This window comes from Sarcophilus harrisii, chromosome 5 (assembly GCF_902635505.1).
Source record: "Sarcophilus harrisii chromosome 5, mSarHar1.11, whole genome shotgun sequence".
In the NCBI taxonomy this organism is placed as follows: Eukaryota; Metazoa; Chordata; class Mammalia; order Dasyuromorphia; family Dasyuridae; genus Sarcophilus; species Sarcophilus harrisii.
Genome location: NC_045430.1, coordinates 98,593,674 through 98,611,116, shown reverse-complemented (window position 1 = coordinate 98,611,116; position 17,443 = coordinate 98,593,674). Strand labels below are relative to the sequence as shown.

Genomic DNA, 17,443 nt, shown 5'->3' with positions numbered 1-17,443 from the left:
AAGTTAGTTTACTGTTCTTCCCATCATGATATGAGAAGCTTTTATGAGAATGTATAGAAGATTGAGGTTGGGTGCATTAGTTGAAGGGGGATAGTTGGGTAGACAATTATACTTTTTTGTTGGAATATGTTTAAATGAAAAGGAATAATTCTTATTATCAGCCATAGATTCTGTTAACTTGGGACCAGAATGAGTACTTTAATTTTCTCTGTCTTCCTTTTGCTTATTTGACTGCTTATTATTTCTACCAGAAATTGACGAGAGGGAAAGAGAGGGAGTAAACTGAAAGAAAGGGAGTAAACCAAAAGTCAATCTGCAGTAGAGATGTTAAACTCATAGCTACAAGCAACCTGTAAAATTTCCAAGTACAATACTCCCAAACTTGATTAAAATGTAATTGGGAAATGATTAACAAAATAAATATATAGTAAAACTTAGATAATATTTATCTGTGGTTTTCCAAATCAGCATGCGGTTAGCAAGGATTTACTTCTGTTTGATTTTAACATAACTTGTTTACAATAAGAATTTGTTTATTTGGTTATTTTCTTCTTAGGAATGCTGGAAGTAAGAATGATAGAATCCTATTGCAGTCCTCTGCAATAGAATTCTGCAGTCCTTTGCAGAAAATGATATAAATTTCATTTTATTTACTCTAAAACAGTCTTTTAGGTCTTATTCATTTAGATTATAATTATAACCAGGTTTGGTAAGTGATTTCTGAAAATTCTTAAGAAGGACATAATAGAAAATTGCATCCTGAAAAAAGCACTTGAAAACCTAGAAATAAGGTCTTACTAAGTATCAGGGACAATCCTATATATCTACACAATCCACCACATTAGGATACAGTAATTTGGCATAATAGTTATGTTGAATTATCAAGAAAAACAAGGATATGTGTTAAATTCTGTTTAATATGTTTTATTTAAGAAGCCAGAGCAATATGCAGTGCATTTAAAAGATTTCCATCCCAACTTCTATAAAGTTCAAATTCTCATCATGGCATCAAGGGACCCTATGTTTTTGAAAACTATGGAAGATGATGGTAATATAAATTCTGACAAGTTCTATAATGATGAAGACTTTGAGCTTAATCCTGACAATAGTCAATTAAGTATGAAGAAACTCTTCACTAGCATACTGACTAGTAGTGAATTTTTTGGCTATTATACTCCAATTAAACTAACAAAAAAAAAATACTAAGTGGCCTTTATTCCTTTGACATCTTTCATTTTATAGGGACAGTGACAGAGTTGTAGAAGAGGAAGTAAAATGATGCTAAAAATGTGTTTTGTGGCCATTTATAAACTTTAAAATGACTTGTGGTACTCTAAATGTGAGATCCTTGTCCAATGACTAAATGGATAATCATAATGTCTAACCAGCTGAATTATATTGGTCTCGATAATCTCAGTATAAATGAAACAAGAAGGGAGAAAGAAGGTGCAATTAAATAGGTGTTGCAGTTCAGTAGAATAATGGCCGATAACACAGCTAATATTGTCCTTTGGCGAGCTAAAGAAAGGTATTGAAGCAGGTTTTATTATATACATTAAAGCAATAAGAGACATTAATTTCAGGGGATCTCTTGTCATTTTGATTTGCAGAAACCTCCTCCCTGGAATTCCTCTCCTCTTCTTACTGGTTGCTTTTTCCCTGTCACTGCCATTTTAGGAAAGACCCCAGCCAAGTTTTACCTCATTGTCCTTTTGATTCTCTGGAATCTCCCTTTTTATTGCCCCTATCTGGATAGGGCCTTCCTCAGAGCTTTCTAAGAACCTCTGTGTTTCTTGTGTTCTCCAATGACCATATTGTTTTTTGAACATAATCTTGAGAAAGGATCGTCTTGCTTGTTTTTTTTTATTTTTTTTTATTTTGCTTTTTCTTACCTTTAGCAAAGTACTTGGAACATTAAGAGGACCTAATAAATCTTCTTTTTTTCTTTCCCTCTTTCCTTCTCTCCCTCCCTCACTCCACCATCTGTTTCTGTCTGTCTGTCTAGCAATGATTTGCTCTTTCCTTCTCCAACTTATTTTGTAGATGAGGCAAACAGCGTTAAATGACTTTCCTGGTTCACAGGACCAGTAAACGTCTGAGGCTATATTTCAGCTCAGGAAGATTGTTGTGTCTTGCTTTCTAGAGCCCCTACGCTGGGGTGATTAAAACATTGAGTCCTGCATTCTAGAGCCTCCAAGTTGGGGTGACAAAACATACCATATTTTTTAGAGCTCCCATACTGGGATGATTAAAATATACTGTCCTAGTGGAGAAGTGATGAGGCAGGATTCGTGAAGATGATGGAAAAATGGAGTCTGTTTATTTCAAGGACTTTCCCCTTTTTATACCCTCATACTCTTATGTAACCAAAACAACATTGGACATGTGCCTATGCACATGGAACCACATAAACAACTTGCTATTGTATGTAGTTTGCCACCTGGTATCATTCTTCTACCTGGGATCACTCTGCTTCAATCACAACCCAGGTTGTCACCGCCCCCTGACTTTTCAGGAAGGCCGAGAGCCCTTAGGGGAGATGGGGAGCCAAACCAGACATTGTTAGCAGGTTCCCTCTGGGCTGAAAGGTTTTATACCTCACTCAGAGTTCCCCACTGTCTGTGATCCTCTATAAAAGATGAGTTTTTCCCACTTCAGGCTCATTGCTCTAACCTCTGTGCCATTTTGTCGCTCCATATAATGACAAGTCTGATTATAAAGAAAAATACTAGTTAGCATGTGTTGCCTGGATAACGATTTAGTAAAGGAGACTGAGGAGAAAAATTCAGGAAGGAGGAGAAAGTAGTATTATGAGAACCTAGAGAAAGGATATATGGAGGTAAAGATAATTGACAATGTAAAAGACTGTAGCGATTGAGAAAAGACCATTAGATTTGTCAGTTTAAAAGATCATTGGTGACTTTGGGAAGAACAGTTTTAGTCAACTGATAACATGGTGATGACAGAGGGGGCCATCTAATAAAGACGATATATTAGAATATATCTGCTTGTACATGAAAGGGTCACATATTTGTGAGATTTCAGTGAAGTTATGAATAGTTAGAAAACTCATCTGATTTTTGTTAGACAAAGAAGTTGAAGTAGAAGCTCTTGGTGAATGACTTACATTTTTTTCCCCATGAAATTTGAGGCAAAGTTCTCAGCAAATAGGATGAAGGAAGGGAACTATAGAAGGTTCAAAGAGAGATGTAAAGGTTTGGAAAAGCTGCTATGGGCAGTGAGATAGTTTAGGGAGGGTGTAAAGAATTTCCTTGCTGTACAGAGGGCCTATGTTAAATTTCAATAATAAAAAAGCAAAGCCAAAAATAACAAATAATTAGCAGTGGGAAATAGATATAAGAAATGATATCAATATTGATTAAAGTAATTTTATAATGTTTAATTGCTAGAAATCTAGAAATCTGTTACTACAAGAAGATCAAAAGAACCCAGAAATTGCTTTACTTATTAATCAAATGACTTTTCCAGGTGGAAAGAGATGGCTGCTAGAGGCACTTTAATTTTAGAATATAAACTTATATATAGAATGTTAAGTTTGATAGGTAATTATAAATATTATCATTTTGAGGCAGAGAGAAGCAAATGAAGAGTTAAAGCTAATTTAATGGAAATTTGACAAGAGATCCAGTTACTTAAACATTCCCAAAAGCATTTAAAGTTGAAAATGAAAGGAAGCTAATAGAAAAAAAGATAGGAAAGATATGTAAAATGTAGCTGAATTAACTTTTTTTTTTTTTAAAGTATAGCTTTTTATTGACAGAACATATGTGTGGGTAATTTTTACAACATTGTCCCTTGCACTCACTTGTGTTCCAGTTTTTCCCTTCCCTCCCTCCACTCCTTCCCCTAGATAGCAGGCAGTCTTATACATGTTAAGTATGTTAAAGTATATCCTAGATACAATATATGTGTGCAGATCTGTACAGTTCTCTTGTTGCACAAGGAAAATTGGATTCGGAAGGTAAAAATAACCTGGGAAGAAAAACAAAATGCAAGTAGTCCCACATTCATTTCCCAGTGTTCCTTCTCTGAGTATAGTTGATTCTGTCCATCATTAATCAATTGGAACTGAATTAGGTCTTCTCTTTGTCAAAAATACCCACTTCCATCAGAATACGTCCTCATACAGTATTGTTGAAGTATATAATGATCTCCTGGTTCTGCTCATTTCACTCAGCATCAGTTCATATAAGTCTCTTTTCAAGCCTTCTTATCCTTCTGGTCATTTCTTACAGAACAATAATATTCCATAACATTCATATATCACAATTTATCCAACCATTCTCTAGTTGATGGGCATCCATTCAATTTCCAGTTTCTAGCCACTACAAAAAGGGCTGCTACAAACATTTTTGCACATACAGGTCCCTTTCTCTTCTTTAATATCTATTTGGTATATAAGCCCAGTAGTAGCACTGATGGGTCAAAGAGTATGCACAGTTTGATAACTTTTTGAGCGTAATTCCAAATTGCTCCCCAGAATGGCTGGATCCATTCACAACTCCACCAACAATGCATCAGTGCCCCAGTTTCCTGTATCCCCTCCAACACTGAATAAACTTTTTACCATGAAAGATAGTATGCCTACTATTTCTATTCAATTATGAGGGTATTGATGCACCTGCAAGTTATCTATAAGAGGTTAAAAATACCAAAATTATGGGGGGGGGTGGGAATCTGATCTTAGATATAAAAATAAAAAATTACTGAACTATTTACTTTCATACTAGCACAGAGTTATTCAGTTTTTCATTTACATTTGCATTAAGTTCATATTATATGAATGGATCAGGAGGGAGCTAGTGGAACTTTTTCAAAATGATATTCAGTAGTGAACTACATAGTTAGCTTTTTATAGGCAATTGAAAAATGTAAATAATATAAAATTCCATAGTATTTATTGTTCATATGTTATGAAAAAGACATTTGCACCATCTTTTTCAGCAAACTTTTCCAAAGACTCTTTTTCAACATTTGTCTTCTGTCTTTAGGCAAATTGGAAGAATTCATGATTTTTAAAAAGATGTAACAAAAATAATCTTGCTGAATAATCTCCCTATGTTCATAAACTTCAGATGAGATAGAAAATAGGAAGATACATGATTGTTCAAGTGTTTGTTGTGGTAGGAAAACTAGTGCAGAGTCCAAATTGATGAATGGTTTCTTTGTGGATGGACATTGTCTTGGCATTCCTGTTTGTAGGTGACATTGTGCTGTTTTTTTAAATCAAGCTTTGGAACATTGGAGTGCCTCCTAGAAAACAACTACAATGACCTCAAAATTTGAGTTGACTAGTCACACAGAAAAGACTAAACAGATGGGGTTGTCTGTTACCTAAATTAAGACCTGAATTGGATAGACAACCTATAAATTTTGTCCATCAATGTGTGTTTGGGAATTGAACTGAGAAAGGAGAGTTAGGCTAATTACCTCCAGCAAATTGCAAAGTTCATTTAGTCATCCCAAACTTTATATGAAAGCAAGGTTTATCTTAAGAAAACTTTTAATTTTTAATAGTATTTTAATTTTCTTCCAATTATATGTAAAATTCTAGCATTCATCTTTACAACATTTTGAGTCCCAAATTTTTCTCCCTCCCCTCTTCCCAAAATGATAAGTAATTTGATATAGGTTATATCCATATGCAATAATATGATATATTTCAATATTAATAAAAGTTATTTTAACAAATTTGGCTAATATGGAAATATAATAGACCAAGAAGAAAAAAACACTAAAAAAATAAAGTGAAAATAGTATGCTTCAGTCTATATTCTGAGTCCATCAGTTCTTTATCTGGATGTGGATTGCATTTTCCACTGTGAGTCCTTTGTAATTATCTTGGATCATTCTTTTGCTAAGAAAAGTTAAATTATTTATAATCTTTCATTATATAATGTTGTAGTTTCTAGTGTATTTTGTTTTCTGGTTTTACTCATTTCACTTTGCATTAGTTCATACAAATCTTTCCAGATTTTTCCGAAGTTTGCCTAGTTGTCATATCAAAACTTGTTCAACCTCTCCCACTTGATGGGCATCACCTCAATTTCCAATATGTGTTTTGCCAACCACAAAAAAGGCTGCTAAAAATATTTTTGCCTATGTGGTCCTTTTTCCTTTTTCATTATATCTTTGGGATATGGACCAAATAGCGATATTGCTGGATCAAAGGATATTCACACATTTGGTTGCCCTTTGGGCATAGTTCCAAATTCCACAGTGTCCCAATTTTCCCACATCCTCTTCAACATTTATCATTTTCCTTTTTTATCATAATGGTCAATCAGATAGGTATGAATTGCTGTCTCAGAGTTCTTTTGATTTTCATTTATCAAATCAGATATAATTTTAAGCACTTCTCCATATGACAGTAGGTAACTATAATTTCTTCATCTGAAAACTACCTATTTATTTTCCTTGACCATTTCTCAGTTAAGGAATGACTTTTTTTCTTATAAATTTGATTCAATTCTCTATATATTTGAAAACTGATATTTATATCAGAGACATTTGCTGCCCCAGACTGTGTCCCAGCTTTCTGCTTTGCTTCTAATCTTGGTTACACAACTTTTGTTTGTACAAAAACTTTTTAATTTAATATCAGAATTATCTGTTTTATACTTCTGTCTCTTGTTTGGTTATGAATTTTTCCCTTTTCCATAGATCTGATAAGTAGAATATTCCTTGTTCTCCAAATTTGTTTATATTACTCTTTATGTCTAAACCTATTTTGACCTTACCTTAATGATGTAAAAGTTTAATCTATACTTGGTTTGTAACCTGTTCTTTTTCAATTTACCCTGAAGACTTGTTCTTATTCCAGATACTGGGGTTTTAGAGTTTATCAAACACTAGGTTATATTGGTCATATACTATTGTGTCTTGTATAAAAACTTGTCTTTTTAACATTAACATTGCTTGTGTTGCTTTGTGTCAATGAGACCTGGAATAAATATAGTAGCCATTGAAAATATTTTGCTTAAGTAACACCTATGTCATATCTTTCCAGATCCCTGCTTCACCTCAGTTGTTAATGCCCTTTCCTTCAAAATTTGCTTTATATTTATTATTTTATTTACTTACTTATGTACATGTTGTATCCTCCGATAGAATTGTAAGCTCCTAAGAAGGGCTAAGACAGTTTAAATTTTTGTCTTTTTTATTCTCAGTGCTTAGCATCTAATAAATCCTTATTACTTAAGTGATTAAAATTAAAATGACTATTACATAGAGAGCAGTGAAGAGATTCATGATGGGTGTGAACATGATGTAACATATAACTAAGTAAAGGATGACATTACAAGGATGACAGCCTAGTCAGATAGTGAGGAATGACAGGTCAATAGCTACAGTGCTCTCATAGTATTCTCAGGATATCAGAAATGAGCCAACAAGGCCAGTATATTGGAGGACACCCACATGGCGAATTTACATGAAGATATGGATAAGAATTACATAGAGTGGCTATAAATTGATTTTTCTTTACATTATTTGAGGGAACTCTGAAATTTATTGATTTGTTTGGGTTATCATGAAAATTCACTGACGTGGAATAGTTCCACCTCATTCCTGAATGGTTCCTAATAAGTGACTATTAATTTATTTTGAAACTCATTAGTGTATCTTTGTAAAAGTTTAAAAAAAATATGGACATTTGGACAGAATGAAATTATTAGATTTATTTAATTAGAATTATTAAATGGTGTATTTCAATTATTTATGATGGTAATTTTGATTATTTTTTGTTATTTAGAATTAGCACTAGCTATAATAATCATTGTCTCTCATAGTATTAAATTGAGTTCATTTATAGATATAGGAAACTCTTTTTAAGCATATTCCTCACAGTGCTGATTAGTAGTTTGAGAAAGCGCTAACTTTAACTTTTTAGAAAGTTGCCTGGACTAATGAATCATTGTGTATATAGGATCATTTTGTATAAGAGATGAGATCTGAAGTGATTTATTAAAGATTTGCTGATTGTAACTGTATATATAGCACAGTAGTTCTCAAGCTTTTTTTGCTCAAGTGTCATGCTAGGGGAGAATCAGGAGACTCATATATTTGCACTAGAGTGCTGTGACAGCCTTTATACCAGTATTATAAACCATATAAAAGTATTTGTTCATAGGTTTTATTATGTGAATCTCAATTGTTACAAGGGCAAGATGATTAATTATAAAAAATAAGCCTATGATAAAATTTTTGTTTTTTTATCTGGATTTACTTCAGAAAGCTAATTAACTCATCATTTTAAATAAACTAACATCTCTTGTTTGCTATATTAGTTCATATGATATATAATATGACTTTGAATAACATAGTCAGAATCATCCTAGGTAAAAGATGATACTTTATTCACTTCCCATTTTAATAAATTTCTTTTATTAATAAACTGTTCTATCAAAACAAATTGAATTCATAAATGGAATAGACTTTCAAAGTGGGGAGGTCAAAAGGAATGGAAGAGCTATGTCAAATATATATAAATCAGCAGTATGTTATAAAAATTTGATATTAGTAAGAAAGATAAAAATAAATGTAGACAATGGCATCATTAACACATTTTGTAAGATTTAATTTCATGGTTAAACTATAGGTTAGGGAATAGTGATGTTCCTACTCGTCATATTGTATTTCCATAATGCACATGAATTATCTTGTAAGATAGTGTCTTTATAAGATAATAAACTAAATGTTTTTATCTGATAAACTGAATCACTTCTAATTTTTACTTATTAAACTCTTTAAATACAAAGAAGCTTTCATAGTCTACAGAAAGAATACTGGACTTCTGATGTGACTATTTATTATTAAGCATGTTTTTTTTTTTTTAAGGTGCTTTAAGACTTTCCATTAAACATTGAACTGAATGACTATTGAAGATTCAAGAAGTATATAAAATCCTTTAATTTTTGCAAGGCATTTCTACTGGAATGTTTCTTTTTCTGCTATTTTCTTCAGTTATTGGTCTTTGAGGGATTTGTTAAATGGGAATTATAATAATTAAAAAAATTTACTTGTAAATACTTCAAAGAGTTATTTAAATAATATAAAGAGAAATGACCTACACAATTATCTTAGGAAAATTAAAATTTAGTTTGGTTGATTGCCATTTTATTGTCTGTTATGAACAGTTTGACTCTTATGATAGATTTACTTAGCCAGTTTTGATTTAGACTACCTTATGTTTTCAGTCTAAGGCACACATTTAATACTAATAGTTTTTTTTTTATCATTGAAAAATCTTAATGTTGATTGACAAAGTGCTTTTAATTAAAACGTACCTTAATTGTTAAAAGAAAAATCTTCAATTTTTATGCATTTTCCTATTGGTTGGTTCATTGTTTAGAATTATATTCCCTGCCATCATCTCTGTGCTTTATGTTCAGCACATAATGGCATAGCCTTTTGTACTTTGTAAAGGTGAATTAAATCCATCCTTTCCATGGTGCTATGTTAGGATTTTTTCTGTAACTCAGCTGCCATTTACCTGAAGAACATGGTGACGCAGTACTGGCCAGATCGAGAACCCCCACCTGGAGAAGCAATATTTCCATTCAACATTCATGAAAATGATCGCCAGCAGATTCGAGATAACATTGTGGAAGGAATAATTCAGTCTCCAGATTTAGTGAGGTACATTATACTCTATATATACACATTAATAAGAGGCATAAAATATTTGGCTTTTAGAGAGGGGAAAATCTAGTTATAAAGATTATTATTTTTTGTTTTCAAAACGAGAGGTCATTCTTTTTCATTAATTGCTTTCTTATATCTCAGGTAATCCTATTTGTGTTTGTCATAAATAGAATTTTACCTCTTATTTATCTTTTTTTTCTCATTAAGAGAATTAAGGCAAAAAGCCTTCTTGATTAAATAATGTAATGGAAATTCCAAATATGTAAATAATTTATTTTGCTTTAGTTGATCTCACTTAACTTTTTGCCATTCTATTTTTAATCTTGTTTTTTCTTTTATCTTCTCCCTTATAGGGAAATTTACTCCTAGAACACTCAACATGTTATTTAACCCCTACGTGTGTGTTTATGTGTCTGTATGCATTTTTATATATGTATATTTATTTGTCATTTTTTATATATAAACTCAATTTCCATTCCTTTGTATGGACAGTTCAGTAATATGTAAGACTAAGTTTGTCTTGGAGAAGTGAAAATATATCAAGGGTGTTAGAGTTAGTAAATAATAGCCAATAAACATTTATTAAGGGCCTACTATGTGCCCTTTACTGTGCTAATTGTTGGCGATACAAATTACTAAACACAAATAAAACCTATTTGCAATCTACTGGAGGAAGAGAAAAGAAAGCTGAAAAGAGAGGGAGAAGAGGGAACAGATTTGTGGACTTGATGAAGAAGGCCAAAAGGAGTGCAGCTGGGTAGGAAATGATATATTTGGGGGGGGATGTCTATCCTGTCCTCTTTCCTTAAATGGAAGAGTTTATAACTCTATCCTTCAATCAGAGTGCAGAGGGTAAAGGGTATTGATGAATTTTATTGGATTGTACAAAATGAGATTTCCAGATTTTTTATAAGGAATACAGTGAAGAAGTCAAAGAAATTAGTAATAGCATAGCATTATAAAAAAACTGTTGTGAACAGTCTAGTAGTAAAGGGTTTACCTTTATTCTGATTGGTACTTTTAGGTACATAGCATTGCCTTCTATTGTAAATGAAATATAATTAGAGAAAAGGAACAAAGGAAAAAATAAGAATAAGAGAAAAGAAGGGAGACTAGGAAGGAGAGAAAGACTATAAATTAGATAGTGGTATACTACTACCTTAAGTGTCATGAACTGTTTTACTCTTATTGTAGTGTAAGGTTTAACTTTGGTATTTTGACATTTCTCTGCAAGTTTCATACATGGTCTCATATATCATACACTAGCCTTCAACATGGTGGGAAAAAGAAGAGGAAAGTGATGTGATTCTTGTGTGTGTATAGAAATTTAGTTCTTTCAGCAGAGAATTTTGCTTAGCTCAAGAGTGACAGCGTGGAGGAGGGAGGTTAATAGTAGTTAATACAAATAGTAGTTAAACAAATCTGAATATAAATCAGTAAATATAATTGATTGATGAAAGATAGGATGAGAATAGGTGAGTAGTAGACACTAAAATGTTTAGATAACCTTTGTACCCCTGATGTGTTTCCCTCCTTAAACTTTTCTGTTTTTGTTGTTTAGTCATTTCAGTCATGTCAAAGTCTTCATGACCCCATTTAGGGGTTTTCTTGGCAAATATACTGGACTGGTTTGCCATTTTCTTCCCCAGCTCATTTTATAGATAAGGAAACTTTAGGCAAACAGGATGAAGTGACTTGCTTAGGATCACATAGCTTATAAGTGTCTAAGACCGGATTTAAACTCAAGAAGATGAATCTTCTTGACTCTAGGTCTGGTACTCTTTCCAGTGTGCCACTTAGCTGTCCCTTAGGAAAATATGTTCTAACCCATTTCCACAATAGCATTATGTTTTCAGATGGAAAGCAACTTAGCATATATCTACCCTCAGCCTTCTAATTTTACACATAAAGAAACTGGGACCCACAAGATTAGGTTACCTTCACAAGGTCACAGCAAAATGTGCTAGATTTGGAATTCAAACCCAGGTCCCAACTCCAAATCCACGGTGTGATGTAGATAGTATAATAAGAGTTGGAGTTAGAGAGACCTGAACTTGAATTGTATATTCAATCCTAGTTTTGTGACCCTAGACAAGGCACTAAACTTGAATAATAACGCAGAGATAATAACAGCACAGATAAATGAAGTCTATCAAGTCCTTTGCAAACCTTAAAAGTGCAGCATAAAATATTATTTAGTATTAATTAGAAAAATATTTTAAAAGAATTTCCAGATTTGTTGAAACTATGGAATATTGAATAGATCCAAATCAAGCTATTCTTTGGCACTATTTTTATATAAGTATTCCTTCCTTTCAAAGACAAGTATATATTTGAGCAATACTGATTACTTATAGAAGACAAATCTTTTTTTCCATTTCTCCTTTTGTATTATCCCTCACATTTTTTGTCTTAAGAAAATTATTATTGATCTATCCATTTTGACTTTAGAGAATTATAAAGCTCTTGACTTATTTGTAGTTATTAAGAATGGGATTCCCTATCAATTTCCTTATTCTCAGACCTTGTAAAACTTGCCTGAAAAGCCTTTTCTTCATATCCTCCTCATCTTTAAGAATTGCTGAAGAGCAACTAGATGGCACAAGTACTGGTTCTGGAGTCAGAAAGTCCTGAGTTCAAATGCAGCCTCAGACACTTAATACTTACCAGCTGAATGACCTTGGACAAGTCATTTAACCCAAATTGTCTTGTTTTAAAGAAAAAAGAATTGCTGAAACACTTATTCTACATGTTTAAGACAGATTTTTTTTGGGGGGGAGGGGTAATAGTAGCTTTCTTGATAACAGCTTTGCAAGGTGCAATGCAGAAGGTCATTTCTGTGTTCATTACCTAAGTTGGAGAGGTCTATAGTGTCTAAGTGATAAGAAGGCAAATTACTCTATTCATTGTTAGATTTTCCTTAGATCTTAATCATATTGTTATTTATACTCTGGTATACAAATAGGGGAAACAAAACTTGCCATTGCTTAGGAGGTATTTTTCTATTGCTAGATATAGTACCTAATGTTATTTGTTAGAATTTTATATATTAATCCATTGTCAAATGCTTAAAAGCAGAAGGCTAGTATAAAATAGATTTTTTTTTTTAGAATTGCTTCCTATATATATAATGTTCATTTTCAGAAAGTCATGTTGTTGAGATTGTCATAAAATATTTGTTTTCATTCCAGATTTACATCTATATAAAATGAGTGTGTGGAAAATTGATTGCTATCTTTTTCTAAAACAATAGATAGCTCTGAAATATAACAAACATAACTAAATTAATGGTGGTTGATTTTTTATGGTTGTTTTTGTTGTTTTATCTCCTAGGGTCCAGTTAACAATGTGTCTCCGTGCCATCATTAAGCATGATTTTCCTGGTCATTGGACTGCTGTGGTAGACAAGATAGGCTATTACTTACAATCTCAAAGCAGTGGAAGCTGGCTTGGAAGCTTATTATGTCTATATCAGCTTGTGAAGACATATGAGTAAGTGGAGATTTCTCAGTAGAAGATTACAGAGATATGGTCAATTGATGTTTAAAGATTATTGAATAAAAATAGTTAGAAAGTAGCTAGTTGAGTTTTATCATTTGTCTATATATTTCAGTTTTCTGGGTAATGAACCATTCTAATTTTTTTTTTTTTTGATGTAAAAATAAAATAAAAGGAATACATTTTCTGTCTAGTCAAGATGGATAACCTTTTCTATAAAGGCTTTTTATAAAAATAGAGTGGGAATAGAGATAGAAATTAGATTTTGATTTCAGTAGTTTAGGGAACTCCAGTTGAGGAAATTCTGAGAGAATGTTTAGACTCTAAAGCACTAAATTTAAATGGCTTGCCCAGGGTCACACTGCCTGTATGTTTCACAATTAGTGCTTGAACCTAGGCCTTTGAGGCTGATTTTCTAACCACCATGCCACTGTGCCTCTCAAACATTTTTATAGGGTATTTGAAATCATGACAACAGAACAAGATACACACATTGCAAAAGGGAGTAGATAAGTGCAGAAAATAACAGAGGTTTCTCAGCCTTATGTTCTTTAAAAAATTAAAGCCTTGCTTTGAGAATTGAAAATATTTTTCAGATTTCAAATTTATAAATTTGTAAAGAAAAGATGCAAGGTAATATAATATAGTGAAAAGAGGATGGGACTTGAAATTGGAGAACAGGCTTCAAATTTTAGCTCCACCATCTACTGACTTTATGACCTTGGACAAATCACTTAACCTCTGTGAGCTTCAGTTACCTTATTTGTAAATGAGGAGATGGAAATTCGTAGCTTCTAGTTCCTTTCTGCTTTAAATCTATGAGCCTGTGAAATGTTGATAATGATGGTTATCTTCCCTTCTATATTTCGGTTAAAGCAAGATAGGTTAGATTTATAGCATTATTGCAAAGTAGATTATTCTTCAGACTCCTGAAATATAGGATATTTATACAATTTAAATATTTTTATTTTATAAAAACAGCATTTTTGGGGTTTTTTATTATAAAGAATTCTAGGTAAGATGAAAGAATACATTTCTCTTATTAAGGGAACTTAATGGTACTTTAAAGACTGCAAAAGCAGAGGTACTTAAAGCCAGGAAGCTTCACTTCTTCTACATTCTAGTTTTGTGACTCTGGGCAAGTAAATTATCTTCAAGATACTCTAGGCATCCCATTCAGGTCTTTCAGAAGGGATTGACTTTCATTAATCGTTTCCTTACCAGGCAATTTCCTATACCATAGAAATTACAGATCCAATCAATCTCTATTCCTACCCTTATCTGTTTAAAGGAGACTAGAGTTAAATTATGAAATAACCTCTCCTGTATATGATTTTTTAAATTAAAATTTTTCTTTTTATATTTTGAAGTTAACAAACCTCAAAAAACATGAACAGTTCTTTGTATTAAGAGATAAATAGCTGTCTAAAAGATATAGTTATTTCTAGGGATAGGGAGAACACATTTCAAAGTTCTTTCACAATCTTTTTAGAGCATGTAAGTCAAGATTTTGGATAATAATATAATAGCTGAATAGCTAATATTTATGTAGAGCTTGCTATGTGCCAGGCTGTATAATTTTGTATTACAGGTATCTCATTTAATCTTCACAACTACCTGAGTGAGATGTTATTGTATATCATCCATTTTACAGACAAGGAAACTTGAGATAAACTGATTAAATGTGACTGAGGGTCACACGGCTCCTAAGTGTCTGATGCTAGATTTGAATTCAGGACTTCCCAATTCCAATTCTAGCATTCTGTCCTTTGAATGCTTTCAAGAGTTTTACTTAAAACATTTTTACTTTCAATAACAATAACAAATGGAACTATAACAATTAACTAACATTTATATGGTGCTTTAAAATTTGCAGAGCACTTCTTCACGATAATGCTGTGACTAGAGTTATTATTATTATCTCTTTTTATAAATGAAGAAATTGAGGCAGACAAAGGATAAGGGAGTTAAATAGCTAATAAGAGTCTAAGACAGGATTTGAATTGAGGTTATTCTTGATTCTAGGTCTAGTTATCTATTTGGTGTATAAACTAACACCTCAAGAGTCAAGGAGAGAAAAGAATAAGACTTTTGAATATTAGCTGAATTATTTATCTTTACAAAAAAGGAAAGGTTCTTCTGAAAAATAACTTGAAATTCTTAGAAAACATTTAGAAATGTTGGGGAATTATTTTTCTCTTTTCTTCCTTTTATTTAAAAAAATCATTATACTTTAAATTCTGTTTAAAATTTCTGGTTTTTTTTTTTTTATTCTTTCCCTTTTTGTGTTCATATAGATACAAGAAATCAGAGGAAAGAGAACCTCTTATAGCAGCAATGCAAGTATTTTTGCCTCGAATTCAGCAGCAAATTATACAGCTTCTTCCTGATCCATCCCATTACTCTGTACTTCTTCAGAAGCAGATTCTGAAAATTTTCTATGCACTTGTTCAGGTAGGGCTCTAATTCAGAGGATATATAAATTTACGTGTTTATCAAGTACTTTGACTTTAAACTAATTATTAAGCTATAATGTTTACAGAGCACTCTGATAGAATTTGGGGAAATAGGAAATTTAGATATTACAGCCTCACCTTATGAAACCTATAGTCTAGTAGAGAATACAGTACGTTGATAAATCTAAGTAATCATTAGAGTATTTCTACTCAAGATAAAGAGATAATAAAAGGTCACTTAGTTGAATTCAAGTCAGTTGGCCCAGGCATGCTATAAAATCATGGATATATATATATATATATATATATATATATATATATGTAGTGTTTTTTTTTTCCAATTACACATAAAGAATTTTCAACATTCATTTTTTAAATAAGATTTTGAGTTCCAAAATTTTCTCTCTCCTTCTTCCCCAAGACAATAAGCAATCTGATATTTGTACAATCATGTTAAATGTTATTTCCACAGTAATGTTGTGAAAAAAGAAAGAGAACAAAAAGTAACAACCATGAAAATATAAAAACCAGTGAAAATAGTATGCTTTGATTTACATTGTTCTTTCTCTGGTTGTGAATACATGAATCCTTTGGAATCGTCTTGAATCATTGTATTGCTTAGAAGAGCTAAGTTTATTAAAGTTGATCATTACACAATGCTCCTATTACTATGTAGAGTATTCTGGTTGTTCTCACTTCATTGAACGTCAATTCATGTAAGTCTTGTCAGGATTTTCTGAAACTTGCCTTCTCATTATTTCTTATTGCACAGTTCCATTACCTTCATATGCCACAACTTGTTTAGCCATATCCTACTTAATGGGCATCCCTTCAATTTTAGACTCTTTGCTTCGACAAAAAGAGTTGCTACAAATATTTTTATACATGTAGGTGTTCCTTTTTTCTGATCTCTTTGGGAGATAGACCTAATAGTGGTATTGCTGGTCAAAGGGTATGCACAGTTTTACAGCCTTTGGGTATAATTCCAAATTTTTCTCCAATATGATTGGATCAGTTAATAACCTCCACCAACAATGCGTTAATTGGGACATTAATGCATTCCTACATCTTATCCAGTATTTATCATTTCCCTTTTCTATCAGATTAGCCAACGTGATAGATGTGAGGAAAATCTCAAGAGTTGTTTTTTTAAATTTGTATTTCTTTAATCACTAATGATTTGGAGCATTTTTTCATGTTATAGATAATTTTAATTTCTTCTTCAGAAAACTGCCTGTTTATATACTTTGATCATTTGTCAGTTTGACTTAGTCCTCTATATATTTGAGAAATGAGGCCTTTATCAGACACACTAACTGTAAAAATTGTTTCCCAGGTTTTTGATTTCCTTCTAATCTTAGTTGTATTGGCTTTGTGCAAAAACTTTTAAATTTAATGTAATCAGTATCCATTTAACATTTTATAATGTTCTCTATCTCTTGTTTGGTCATAAATTCTTCCCTTCTCCATGGATCTGATAAGTAAACTGTTCCTTGTAATCTTCTTCTTTTGGTTCGGTTTTCCTGGGATCTCTGGGAGCAGCCTTCGTTTCATTTCAGGTAATCACCACAAGTATAGCCAGGGGTTAAAGTCCAAATCTTTTATTGTCTCCTTGCCTGGGGCCTAGGCCAGCTTTTTTTGAGGTCCTCCTGAATGTGTCTTGGTTTCTGTAGGGGAGGCAGGAGGACCACCACCACTTTTCTGTCTTCCTTAGTTCCGATTCTGGATGAGTTTGTCCGAGCATATAAATGCTCTCTTATTATAGGTGTGAATCTTGTAGAACTATATTAAGTACTAAATACATATACTGAACTGAACTCTTT

The 17,443-nt window shown here is 32.3% G+C and overlaps 1 protein-coding gene across 5 annotated transcripts in view; it reads left to right on the top strand.

Annotated features, from left to right (window-relative positions):
* The window catches only part of IPO8 (importin 8), a 134,430-nt gene that overhangs the window by 24,319 nt on the left and 92,668 nt on the right, over window positions 1–17,443 (top strand). For 3 of the 5 annotated variants that reach the window (XR_004229479.1, XM_031938112.1, XM_031938115.1), the window contains exons 3-5: window positions 9,504–9,660; window positions 13,000–13,158; window positions 15,462–15,618. Coding sequence is in view for 4 of the 5 variants with exons in the window: in XM_031938112.1 (XP_031793972.1) it covers window positions 9,504–9,660; window positions 13,000–13,158; window positions 15,462–15,618 (473 nt within the window). In the remaining variant the exon portion in view is untranslated. Of the gene's footprint in view, window positions 1–9,484; window positions 9,661–12,999; window positions 13,159–15,461; window positions 15,619–17,443 lie in introns of all 5 variants that reach the window. The other 2 variants (XM_031938113.1, XM_031938114.1) reach the window with 2 other exon arrangements.